At 36.9% G+C, this 13646-nt stretch overlaps 1 protein-coding gene across 2 annotated transcripts in view; it reads right to left on the reverse strand.

Annotated features, from left to right (window-relative positions):
• The window catches only part of C6 (complement C6), a 745556-nt gene that overhangs the window by 246103 nt on the left and 485807 nt on the right, over nt 1-13646 (reverse strand). For both annotated transcript variants that reach the window (XM_044069804.1, XM_044069796.1), the window contains exon 9: nt 8663-8785. In XM_044069804.1, the coding sequence (XP_043925739.1) occupies nt 8663-8785 (123 nt within the window). The remainder of the gene's footprint in view (nt 1-8662; nt 8786-13646) is intronic.

The following is a 13646-nucleotide window of genomic DNA, read 5'->3' on the forward strand; positions in this document are numbered from 1 at the left end:
CAATGTATGTATATAGCCAATAAGACAGAAATACACATTGGGAATGTGTTGAGGAGATTAACAACTAAGGGTTATTATAACTTTAACACAAAAGTGTATATTGCTTACTGTACACAATGTTTCTCATATTATATAGGAAAAACAGAGAGAAATCTAAAACAACAAATTTACGAACATATATAAGAGATTAGCAAGCAAAAAGACCAATGCGCTATATAAACACATTTTAAACTGTACACAAACTATTTTTAGGTTTTGGGTGATAGAAAAAGTTAATATTCCAGAAAGAGGGGGAGACTGGGAGACCATTCTTGAGTACCGAGAATTAATGTAGCAGTTAAACTTAGATACATGCACCCCGCCCGGGTTAAATGAGTATATCTCTATAGTCCCTGCTCTTAAAAGGAAGGCATTGAAACTTTGAATGTACTAATTATACAGAATTGTTTCTTAGAAACAAGTTGTAAATATTTAAAAATATTTACAAACATAGAAAAGGTGTTTATAGATATAGCAAGGTATTTTTATCCATTCCTTTTTGCAATTTTAGTGTAGATATATGTATTTTTCATAGATGTAATTTTTCAGAAGGTTTTACTAAGATAAAATGTAAAGGGTTAATTAGTTGTTTTTTTTGAAATGTGAACAGCTTAATTGAATAATATGCAATGGTTTGTTAATTGGAGATGGTATAAAAGGAAGGTTGTGGTACACAGTTGCTATTCTGAAGAAGTTCCCTGTGAGGAATGAAAGCACTTAATCTTTGCTATTTGTGGTTTTGATTTGGACAATAAATCTGCTTCGTTTTTTACGAGAGTTTCTTTTTTGATATTGGTCACTGTCAGCCTTTACTGGACCCAACAGCTGCTACTGTATCATATGAAGCACAAACACACACTCACATGTGCTCACACACACACACACACACACACACACACACACACACACACACACACACACACACACACACACACACACACACACACACATATCATTTTTATACCACATTTTTGAGGTTGGGGGAAGGCAGAGCACACTGGTAAACCAACAGGGAGACAGGAAGGATATGCAGACTCCCCATGGAAGAATTCACAGCCAAGAACACAAACAGTACAATGTGCTGTGACACAGTAATGCTCCTTGCTATGTCATTGTCAGTCAGTTACCTTCACATGCATCCTGCTTCTGTTACACCACCAAATATAGACACATATTGTGTGCACTGTCAATGCCCATGTTGGAAAGTGAACTAAATTATGACCATCTTGAACATCTGAATGTACTGGAACCCACCCCACCCAACACACATAAACATAACTCATAGCATTACTAGTTTTACACTGATATCAGCAAATGCAGCACACTGTGTGACATTACTCCTGTCACACCTGGTCAGTCACTGCTGTTTAACAGAGATCAAACAGCAGCATGGCTAAATCACTTGTATCTAGAGATAAACTCTGCACTCATCAATTACAACCACTTTAGTGACTGTATACATCTCAGACATCACGACTGTGTACATCTCAGACATCCAATTGTGATAAAAATAATAATGATCACAACAATAAAGCATTCTCTCTTATTTCACACAAATGCACAATATTTTTCAAAACCAGATTACTGACAGTTTAAACTAAGCAAACAACAAGATACTTTCAACTATAGACAACTCCCACACCAACCCATCCTCTACTGTGTACACTTCAGACATCTGCTTGTGATAAAAAAATGACATCTGTCTGTGATAAAAATGATGACTATGTAATGTATCTTTACTTCACCCAATAAAAACAGTAGCCACACACTGAAGTATAGCAAGATGTTTCACACAAATCACATTAATACTGGAAAGTAAGACTAACAAGCAGACAATAGCAGTCATTTTCTTACAAACAGCCCCAGAAATGGCTTACACAAATCCTATCAGTCCTGCAGTGCCAGAATAATAAGCCACACATAAAATATTTCAAATATTTCAAGATGCTTCACACAAAAGTCATATTAATTCTAGAAAACAAGACTTATGAGTCAGAAAAAGCTGTTAGTAATTTTTTCCAGACATCCCATCAATTGCTTCTCACAAACACCATTAGCTGAGCAATGGGAGAATAATGAGTAAACAACTGCAGCAGCAATGGAGGGCACACCACTGAAATAGCAAAGTGGAGGCTGAAATTCTATTGAGAGTTTACTGATATTTTCAGCAGAAAGTTATAAATCAATCCTAAACATTTCCAGTCAGTCCTACTGGGCACACTTTCTCTCTTGACTCTCATGCATTTTCATTCTGACCTCATTGGCTGAACCTTAACCTATGACACATACTCACATCATAAGCAAAGCAGGCATGAGACAAAGAGGCTATATCTGCTCATTGTGATAGCCTGTGAGTGAAGGCTAAAAATTAAAGGCAGTACCATGAAATGCAGACATGAGGTACATTTGAAACATGTCTGCCTGGCAGGAAAATAAATGCATACATTTTAGGAAAAATGCTTTGAAACGTGCCCCTGGCTGATTAGCACCATAGGCAGCCACCTAGTTGGTGTTTGCCAAAGGCCAGCCATGGATAGGTGGGGTGAATGATGTGATGCAATTAACCAAATAAGACTCATTGAGATTAAAAAAGATGTGATGGGTTAAGACAATGAATAAGGAAATACCTGATGCTCACTGGAGGAAAGTTGTATGTCTCCATGATTTGGCAATTAAGGCAACAAATAAATATCTGATATTTTGCTGGAAGTATCAATACAAGTTCTTCTATATCCCAGATGAACTAGCTAAGCTTTTTCCAGGAGCTAGCCCACAATGTTAGAAACAGGGATATGACCTGGTTAAGCATTTTTGGGAGTACAACCAATTAAGAGAATTTAGATTACACCTACAGTTTTTTTTTCTGAAGAAACTAGCTAAAGTAAATTTGGTCATAACCATTTGGCCGTTTTTTCTGGGTCAGGATGATTGTCTTCATGTATCCTTTGAGATGCAGTGTCTAATATGGACTATACTATTAATTGCAAAGAAGATGATCATAAGAAAATGGAAACACCCCAGGGGGCCTACATTAGAGGATGTTATTGCTCTCAAGATCTAAGAGCTCATGGGTAGGAAGGACTATGACAGTAATGTAAGCATTAAGAAATGAAGCCCCTGGGACAAAGTTAGAGAAGATAGAGATATGGTTAACCAAGATTAGATAATAGAGTGATTGGTTCCATAATGAGAACTTCAACTCATGGAAGTGTTGTTTAGACCTTATTGAATGACACAATTTTAGACAGTACCTGAACTTTAGTCATTTCACCTAGCATGGAAAAAGAAAGCTAACCTGCAGTTAATAAACAGACTGAATTGTAATTATACAAATGTTAACACAATAATAATCTAATTTAAACATGGAATTGTGAAGTGAGCCTAAATATGTGCATAAAAAAGCAGGGGAAGAGAAGCAAGGATGTGCTCAACCTGGCCAGCCACCAGTGGATGGATAAGATATCATGCATGAGGGCTGCCTATGGATGTTAATGATTGCTTTTCATTACTTTCCAGCTGTCATAAGTTGGGACACAATAAAAAAAGAAAATCATAAATGATAAAAAAGAAAGTATTCAAAAGTCTAATTCAATGATCAATTCCAAAAATACAACTTAACTCCAAGAGCATAAAGGGAATATTCACTGCTGCCATGTGCATGAGCTTTCAACATCCACCCCAGATTAAACTGCACAGAGGCCACATTCAGAGCTGAGTCTTTGACCTAACACCCCAGGCCCCTTCCTCATGACTTTGTAAATCACAGTGTCTTCCAGTGCCCTTTACCCATAGTAACTGCCTTTCACAAATGTTATTTTCATGCCCATGTGTACATAAACTTTCCTGGAGAAGGCTTGCAGAATTCTCCAATTCCCCACAGCTTTCTTCCTGATAAGTTAGCACTGCCACTACTCTAGAATTGGGAAAAGTCCTCCAAGTACCTGCTTCTCCTATTGATCAAGCCAAACATGTAATTATGCACATCAGTATTTTCCCTGGTAGTAGGCCTAAATGATCTAGCTAAGTGGAGACAGGGTGGCTGCAAATTGGTAACCCGTGGTAAATGATAATACTCCTCTCATATAATAAACAGGAATAATGCCTATATAACAGCAGCTTTAAAATTAATAAACTTTACTTAAACAATAAGCCAACATTGTGGTTACAAGTTTAATATGCATAGGAATGAAAAAAACGCACATGGAAATTTAAAGTATCATTTAATTGAACTAGACAGAATATATACAGAAAAATGCTATGCATATCCTAACTATCCTAGCTCTTACTAAAGAATACTGGTTGTAGTCAATGTGAATTAGAGAAATGTTAAAGTATACTTAAGTAGACTGTAAACCTTTCCCAGATGTGTCAACAAGTTTTTCAAAGCCAAGACAAGACAGAATAAAGATCAAGCTCAAACTTTTATACATTTCTATTCCTCAGATGTGCGATAAATTTCTCAATATTTTAATTAGTTGTTTTTTTTTTCCCTCAGCAAAAGCAAGCAAACCATTTCTGCCACCGTCAAGGACAAGGGCTTAATTACACCAGTCTAGAGACAGTAGATAGCACCAATATACAGGCTATCAACATGCATTTATTAACTGTCAACATTTTAATATCTGCTTCCTTTTCATGTGTGTAGATTGAGTCTTCTTTGAAGTGGAATATAATTATATTTTATGACCTGCTAGCACAGGGAATACAAAAGATTGTATCTTATAACAGATTCATACTTTTCCCTTTCTTTCATCCTCTTTTAGGTGTTAATGAAAATATTACAAAGTTACACATAGTTTGCAGACAAAACGTGTTACTAATAGGGAATGAGAAAGTAAGAAGAAAAAAAGTATATAACATACTTAAATCAGTTGCCCTTTGCCTGGCATCACTTCTGGCACACAATACATATTTTGCTTATCTTTTCTCAACATCCTCTTTAATCTGTAACAACAAACCAAAATGTCCATCTGCAGATTGATTAACTTACTTGCTTGCTTCCACCAGCTATACAATGTTACTTTGCATTGTATGCATTTCAGTACTATTACAAGTAATTAAGATGTAAGTAAAAAGTAATTAAGATGTGGAATATCTTATGCAATGATGCCTGCACATAGTTTTAAACTAGTATCACTGAAGTATCACTAAGCTTCAAAAAGAAATACATATTGAGTAAAGATGTGTCTCAGTACCAAAGCAAACTAGATTATACAACAATGCATTTAAAATAGAAAGAGATAAAATGTTAATAATATGTAATAATAAATTATGCTTCTCCTGGCCACAGCTATGTGTAAGAGTTTTTCAATATTTGCTTTCAGTATAGTTTAAAAGAAAAACAGTCTTATTAGAATAAAGATGATTCCCAATAGGTAGTTTCTCTTATACTTAAGATGAAATTGATTGTGTCTTCTTAGATATGCAAATGTCTTCATGCGTTACAGTTTGAAATACATTTTATTATCAAATAAAATTTTGTCCATAATTGTCATGCAAGGCAAAAAAGTTACATTTTTTATTTTGGAGGTGGGGGAGGCACTATTAGGTTGTTGGGGAAAAGAGGTATATAGGTTTATTGGTGTTTATTAGGCTAACGACCACAAGGGCCTTTTTAAACCTAGCCATGCATCCCAAATCCCTAACAATGATACTGTTGACATGTGTGTGGTACAGTGTTTTGTCATGAATGTTGAATTATAATATATAATAAATAAAAACTGAACTAAGGCAATTGTTTGACTTTTTCAGAAAATACAATAACATTTGTTTCTTTTTTGTTTATTTCGTGTAGCATACAGCATATTATACATTATAATATAGATTATATGATTATTAAATTTAAGTATGTAAATTATGTAACACTAATCTATACTTTTGTTCTTGAAAGGGAAAGGCCGGAGGCTTCATTAAACTTAAGGCCTAATGACTAGGAACACTCTGATCTCTGATTGTTTTCAAAAATATATTTTCAGCACATTTTAAGCATTATTTTTTGCTTTTTCTTGGACTGACATGATAATGATATTTTTATTTTTTTTTTTTTACTTATTTTAAGATTTAAAATTCAAAAAAAAAAATTCAAAAAAAGAGTAAATTAAAAAAGAGAGTGATATAAAGGGAAAAGCATAAAGTGGGTACAGGTCAGGAAGAGAAAAAAAACAACTGAAGTATCTCATTGATAAATACAAAAAAAATAATAATAATAAAACAGAAATAGCTCCAAACTAGATAATAAATATATTTAGTGCTTTCATTCTAAAAATACTAGTAATTTATTCAGAATACTATTCCCTTAACTATTTGCTCTTAAATACACTTCTTAATCACTAACTACAATGAAAAAAAATCATTGTAACTGTGTGTGTTCCCTTAAAGATACAAACACATTCTTGAAGATCACATTGTAAAAAAGTGAAGCAAAATCTAAGATATTAATATAACTAACACATAATTCTAAAAACATCTAATGTCTATATTCAAATAAACATCATTTTCACTTCTTCAACCCTGTGGCTTTCAAAAAATATTTAATTTTTATTATTTCATTTAAGCCAAGAAACTTATCAACATTTAGTTCCATCTGCCACCCAGTTTCTCTAACTTCTAAAGCATTCTTATAATTGCCTTCCCAAAAATCACGTGGTTCATGATCAATAACAGAAATAACATCTCTGTTTACCTTGATTTAACTTTGGGCATTGAAGGGTATGTTTAAAAAGAGCATTATTTGTATCTTTATTCATAAGGTGTTTATATATCCTAATGCTCATCCTACAGGTGGTCATACCTACATAAAACATTTGTCACAGACATCTAAGTAAGCTATACCCATAAATTTACAGTTATAATGATGTCTTATAGGTATAGTTCTATCCAAATACTTTAAATCAACTAAAGGCCCTTCAAATACATAGGAACACCTACTATAAGTTCCACATTTATATGTGCCTAATGCTTCATTGATAAATGGCAAACTAACTTTCATGCTATCAGCTTGTAATAAACTTTTTAATGTTTTCCCTTTCTGATATATATATATATATATATATATATATATATACCATGATAATTCTCCTAACACTTATGTAAGTCTGAATTTGTTTTAATAATATTTCAATTGTTATAAATACAGTTCTTAATACTAGAACTATTTGTAGTAATTTCTAAAATAAATCATTTTCATTAGTATTTAACTTGTTTATCAGACAACCTATGTGTTAAAATTGGAGGAAGCCAAGTGTTTCTAGTTAAAATCACTTTTACACCAATTTTTTTTAAAGAAATCTATGTTATAACCTCTTTCTGCAAATAATCAAACTACAAAATCAATTTTCAATTTAAATTCATTGCCATTTGAAATTAACATAGGAACTCATTGTTTGCTCTCTAGGAATGTTGGATTTCACAAAGCAAGGGTAGTTGCTACTATAATTCATATAACTGTTAGCAAAAATATTTTTTCTATGTACTTTATTAATAAATTTACTTAAATCTGTTGACATCGTCACTTCTGTATATAGAAACTGCACTATACTACTTACACTCCCAATTGTAAATTCCCCAAAAAATTGAAGTATTATTTAATTCCACCACAAAAATCTTTAAATCTCTTTCATCTCTCCATATAAAACATAAATTATCGACTAATTGTTTATACATCTTTATATTTCTTTTCTGACTAACATTTTTAAATAAGTAGTTTCTCATCAACCTAAAACCAAATGAGTAAAAGAAAGTGCTACAGAAGAACCCAGAGCAAATTCCTTCAACTGTTTATAATACTTACAATTAAAAGTGAAATAATTGTGGTCCAGTACTAGTTCCATCAAGAAACATAGGGTATAAAAATAATGTAGCAAAATTAGTAAATCTAGAAAGAAGCATTCTCAAAAATGATATACCTCCTTCTGTAAGAATTATAAGGAATTGCACACAGATATCCAGAATGTGGTCCTCTCCCATAAGAGTAGACTACCCCCAACACCATATAGTGCTTTTTCATTACTATCATAAAAAGACTGAAACTGCAGGTATAAGCAAATAAACCATTTAGCCAACCAGGTATTCTGAAGAAAAAAATCCATTTAACAAAATATGTAACATTAACCATGAAGAATATATCATTGCATAAACAAATTAGTTATTTAAAAATGTACATTGTGGTATGGTATGCACTTTTACGGCCCTGTTTATATTGTTTGCCTGGAAAAGGCTGGTTTAAAATGAAACAATACATATATTTTCCACACCTACTTCTAAGTATATAAAAGCGGATATGTTTAACATTGCAAAGTATTTTGGATTTTTTGTTACTGAGGATCACTTGTCTGTGACAAATAAAGGCTTGTTGCTTTGGAACACTACGTGGGTTTCATGATTTTTGGAAATTATTGTGACTGAGCTCATCAACGAAGTTTTAAGACCACTAGTTTCTGTTTTTTATGTATTTCAAAATAGTTACCAATTCAATTCTTATGGCTCTAATATGTTTCAAATAATACAGATAGATTGTGACAAGTCAAATATATATATATATATATATATATATATATATACACACACACATTATTTTACACATATTCGCACTAAAATAGTTAAGCTTAACTTATCCTAATCCTACCATCATATTTCTCAGAAAGTTTATTTGTTTCACATCTTGTTCTCACTGTTCTCTTCTTCCAAAACAAAATTCGTCTGACAGTCTCAGTTCGTACACATTCACTGGCTTCCCAGTTGGTGAGACCTGCAAAATAAAAAGGACAATATTAAGGCCATTTTTAAAACTATTATAATCTGTTTTAACATTTTAATACCAAACTATAACACAGGTTTGGGGCACAGTGGCCAAACGTTCTGTAGTTTGATTCTGAGCAGGGATGCTTTCTGTGGAGAGGTTACAAGTCCTCCTTGTATTTGCTTGGGTTTTTCCATTTGCTTTTGTTTTTTCCCATGTCCTAAAGACATGCAGGAACTGAATTGACAACTCTAAATTGTTCATAGGTGTGCACTCTGTGTCTGTGTATGATATGGAGGAAAGGCTTGGCAATCTACTTCCATCCCCTACTTGCAAAGTAAACTCCATTAATAGTGGAGACTGCCCACAGGGTCAGTGCAGGAATCTTGTGTGACTTATAAGCATGGATGTGGATACCACAACTTAAGAAATTCCAGTTAAAAAGGGCAAAAATGCAGAGAACAATATTTATAGATCTACATAAAATTTATTGTCATCTCCATAACAAAAATTCCTTGTACTCCAGCCTTGCAGCTTTCATGGGAACAAAGAAAGAGGGTATTTAGAAACAAAAAAGCAGAGCACAATCATGTTTGTAGTAGAATGACTCAGTGCGTTATGAGGGAACAATGCAAAGACTGATGTAGTGCTAAGGTGGTAAGAAGGCTCCAGCATATAACATTACAGTGGTCTTGCTGGACAATGTCACAGTTAAATGTCGCAGTCTAATACAAATTAGTCATATGTACTTCCTCAGAGCCCTTCACTAGGATTGAAATAGCATGCTAGAGCAATTTAAAGACAAGCTCTAAGATGCTATTTTAGCAGGAATGAGATAAGCAGGTACACCATTGTTTGGTAGTATGTACCCAATGGCAGGAGCAGGAGAGTTAACATCACAGCAGGTAACTAGCAAGGTTTTGTGTGTGTGTGTGTGTGTGTGTGTGTGTGTGTGTGTGTGTGTGTGTGTGTGTGTGTGTGTGTGTTCATGCACGCACTTGTACAACAGTGTTGTTTTGGTTAGTAGAGGGAACAATAGCACAGTTACATCTAACTGTACTTTGTTCAAATCAGTGACATAGGTTCATAGGTTCATAGGTAGATACTAGGCTATCTGCCCTAGGGCATTTATAAGCCTAGCCAGAGTGTATTTTGCTTCCACCTCCCTATTAGATTAGCGTACTGTGCCTCTGTAAAGTAGGTCACAGAAGGTACCCTTTTAAGATTAGTTTACTGTGCCTCTGTCTAGCAGGGACACAGAAGAGATCCCAGGGGTGAATTTGCGATTTCCCATCCACACGTCCAGATTTCGCTTAAAGAGGGTCAGCGAGGGGCTATGTCTAACATGAATTGGGATTCTATTCCAGAGTGAAGGGAGCCTCTGGGAAATGAATCTGTCCCTCCAGCATGTCCTATTTATTTTTGTGCTGAGGTTTAGGTCCCTGGAGTGTGTAGCTCTAAGGGACTTGGATTTTTTGAGGTGGAGCGTGTCCATTAATTCTGGGTTTGACATGGCTTTGTATGTCAGGCATAGATCGCCTCTGAGTAGGCGGTAAGCAACTGAGTAGAGCTGGAGTTTCTTTAGTTGAGCTGCATAGGACATCTGTTTGTAGCCCATGATCCTCTTGGTGAGGTACTTTTGGGGTCTCTCCAGTTGCTGCAGCTGTCGGGTAAGGTACATCCCAAAAGGGGCATTGTATTCAATTATGGGCCTGATGAGTGATGAGTAGAGGGGCACAATAACCTCTCTTGATCTAGATGCGAACCCTTTCGTGATAAGGTGGGCTATATAGAAGGTCTTTCTAACCACTTTGGCAACGTAATTATCAAAGGAGAGATTACTATCTACGTTGGTCCCCAAATCTCTAATTACTTCTTCCGTACTTAATGGATTACCACCTATGTGGTAATTTGTGGGCACCTTGTTTTTCCCAAAGGGATGACTATGCACTTTTAGCATTTAGCTTGAGGCCGTGGCTCTGGCACCAAGCATCCATCTCTGTGAGACCCTTTTGGAGGATGCTTGTGTCAGCTGGAGATTCGATTATGGCCCCCAGTTTGCAGTCATCTGCGAACTTTGTCAGCCATAATCCCCCCGTGTTAGCCTGAACCTCAGAGAAGTATATACTGAACAAGAGAGGTCCCAGAACTGAGCCCTGTGGGACGCCACTTGTAACTGGTTTGGATTCGGACATGGCACCTGCAATTCTGACCATGTGGGTTCTATCTCTGAGCCAGTTTGCAACCCATCTTGTGATATAGGGGTTGATTTTTAAGCTGGTAAGCTCATTTATGATGCTCGAGTGGGGTATTGTGTCGAAGGCTTTTGTGAGGTCCAGGTAGGCTGTGTGGACTACCTTGCCCTCATCTATGGCTTTGGTAACTGTTTCAAAGAAATCAACTAGGTTTAAGAGGCAAGATCTGCCCTTAACAAAGCTGAATTGGGTAGGGTCCAGTGTCTGGAGGCTCCCAACGTCTTTGTTTATGAGTTCCATGATAATACGCTCCATAGTTTTACAGACCAGACTAGTCAGGCTTATGGGGCGATAGTTTCCGGGGTCCGTTGTGGCACCACCTTTGTGGAGTGGGACCACTGTAGCTGTACGCCATTCTTTGGGTACATATCCTGTAGTAAGGCTAAGTTTGAACAGTGACTTAATGTGAGGGTTCAGTTCTTCTTGGAGCTCGTGTAAGACACAGCCTGGGACACCGTCCGGTCCCATAGATGCTGTGTTTTTTGCTTTGGAGAGGGCAGCTTTCACCTGTGCATCTGTGATGTCAGGGAGGTTACATTCAGTTGGGATAGGCATTTGCTCCTTTGGGGGGGAAGGGGGGGGGAGTTTGCGCTGAATCTGTCTGCCAGGATGTTGGCTATGTCTGTAGGTTCAGTATATTTTGTACCATTATGCAACAATTCAGAGCATATCTGGGAGTTTCTGCCCATGTTCCTGACATAACTAAAGAAGGCCTTGTGATTATCTTTAGTGTCTAGGGCAATTTTTCTTTCGAAGCTGGCCTTTGATGATTTTATGAGGGATCGAAGTTTCTTGCTAATACTGATCAGAGATGCCTTCCCTTGTTGGGATTTTGCTCTGTCATGTAGTAGCTTCCTCCTTCTGTTGTATAGCTTATTTATGGCGGGGTCCACCAGACCAGTCTCCTGTTTTGGAGGAGTGAGTCTTGGTTTTATTTGGGATAGCACGATCCATGCATTCCTGCAGGTGCTCATAGAATGCATTTGTAAAAAGTTCTGCGGATTGGGCTGTATTATCCTCTGGCCCACGGGCTTTGAAGGATTCCACTTCAGTCTTGAGAAGTGCAAAGTTGGCTTTTGAGAAATTCTTTACAGTGATTTCCTTGGCTGGGGGTGGGGACGGGATGTGGATGTCTAGGGAAATTTGTTTATGGTCTGATCTTACCAATGAGGGGTTTATCTCTGGTGTGGAACATAGAGTCCCCATGTTGGTGATGACCAGGTCCAGTATGTTATTCCCTCTTGTGGGAGTGGTGACCAGTTGTTCCATTGTGTTAGAGTTTATAAATTCAAGGAACCATTGGGCGAGGGTGTTTGGGCTTGAGTAGTTTTCCCAGTCAATGCTTGGGTAGTTGAAGTCACCCAATAACATAGTGTTTGGAGAGACCTTCATACTCTCCAGTGTTCTCAGGAATGCCAAGTGGGGCTCCTGTAATAGGGAGGGTGTTCTGTAGCAGGCTACAAACTGAATGGCAGTTTTGCCTGCTGTTAGTTGCACATGGATGGTTTCCGATGCTTCGTGCAGTGCCACTAGCCTGGAGGTGTAGGTATCTTTGATGAATATAGATACTCCCCCTCCTTTTGTGCTTCGGTCCGAGTTTTGGGGCCGAAACGCATGGTATGAGTTATAACCTGGTAGTGCTGGGGTGCTCTCAGGAGCCTTGAACCAGGTTTCTGTTACTGCACAGACATCAATTTTCTCCATACTGAGGAGAGCCTCGAGTGCGTGCATCTTGAGGTTTAGACTTCTGGCATTGAGTAGCATTACCTTTAGTTTTTTTATCCTTGGGTTGTCTATGGAGGTGGGTTTGTCCTTTGAGCCTTGCCTAAAAAAGGCACTATGGGGATGGCAAGAGCCTTGGCCAGTATACAAAAGCCTAGGGGTGACAGGTGCAAGCCGTCCCTAGCGAAGCAACGTGGCTTGTCGAGCATGTCATCCCAGGCTGACAGACACTGCATCCCCTTTGAATGACACCAATACTTTAGCCAATTGTTGAAACTGATCATTTTGTCTTTATACTGTGTCATCATTCTTGGTGAGGGCAAGATGCTACTCAAGGTCAGGGTCATACCAGCCTGGGCTACATGGTCAGAGAGCTCCTCTATGTCTCTTTTCATGTAGTCCAGGGAGGTACGTCTCAGGTCATTCACACCAGCATGGACAATGACAGAGTCATACTTGTACAGTGACCTGAGTGCTTGTGTTATGTGGCGGATCCTGCCACCTGACAGGCAGCTTACAGTGACCTTCTCCTTGTTCAGTCTGGTGAGCAAGACGTCAGTGTGCCGGACAATAGAGTCCCCTATTCCACATGATGACATTTTAATGAGTATCTAATTCACTTTTATTCTGCGCAGTTCTTTCATGTCTCTAAATCACTTTTTGTCACTGTAGCACTACTGGACCACACCATCGAAGTCCTAATAGTGCTACTGTGATAATTTCTATAAATACCACCCAGTATATAAAACAGTCCTTAAATAATCCTTATAGTTTAATATGCTTAATCACTTCAAGCTATTAAATGATTACATAAGGAAGTAACAAATTGTTGATAAAACTTTTATAATATTATAAATGTCCATTGTTTTATACATATTTTACATCAGATGACA

This window comes from Protopterus annectens, chromosome 1.part0, assembly GCF_019279795.1.
Source record: "Protopterus annectens isolate FY-2018-M chromosome 1.part0, PAN1.0, whole genome shotgun sequence".
In the NCBI taxonomy this organism is placed as follows: Eukaryota; Metazoa; Chordata; order Ceratodontiformes; family Protopteridae; genus Protopterus; species Protopterus annectens.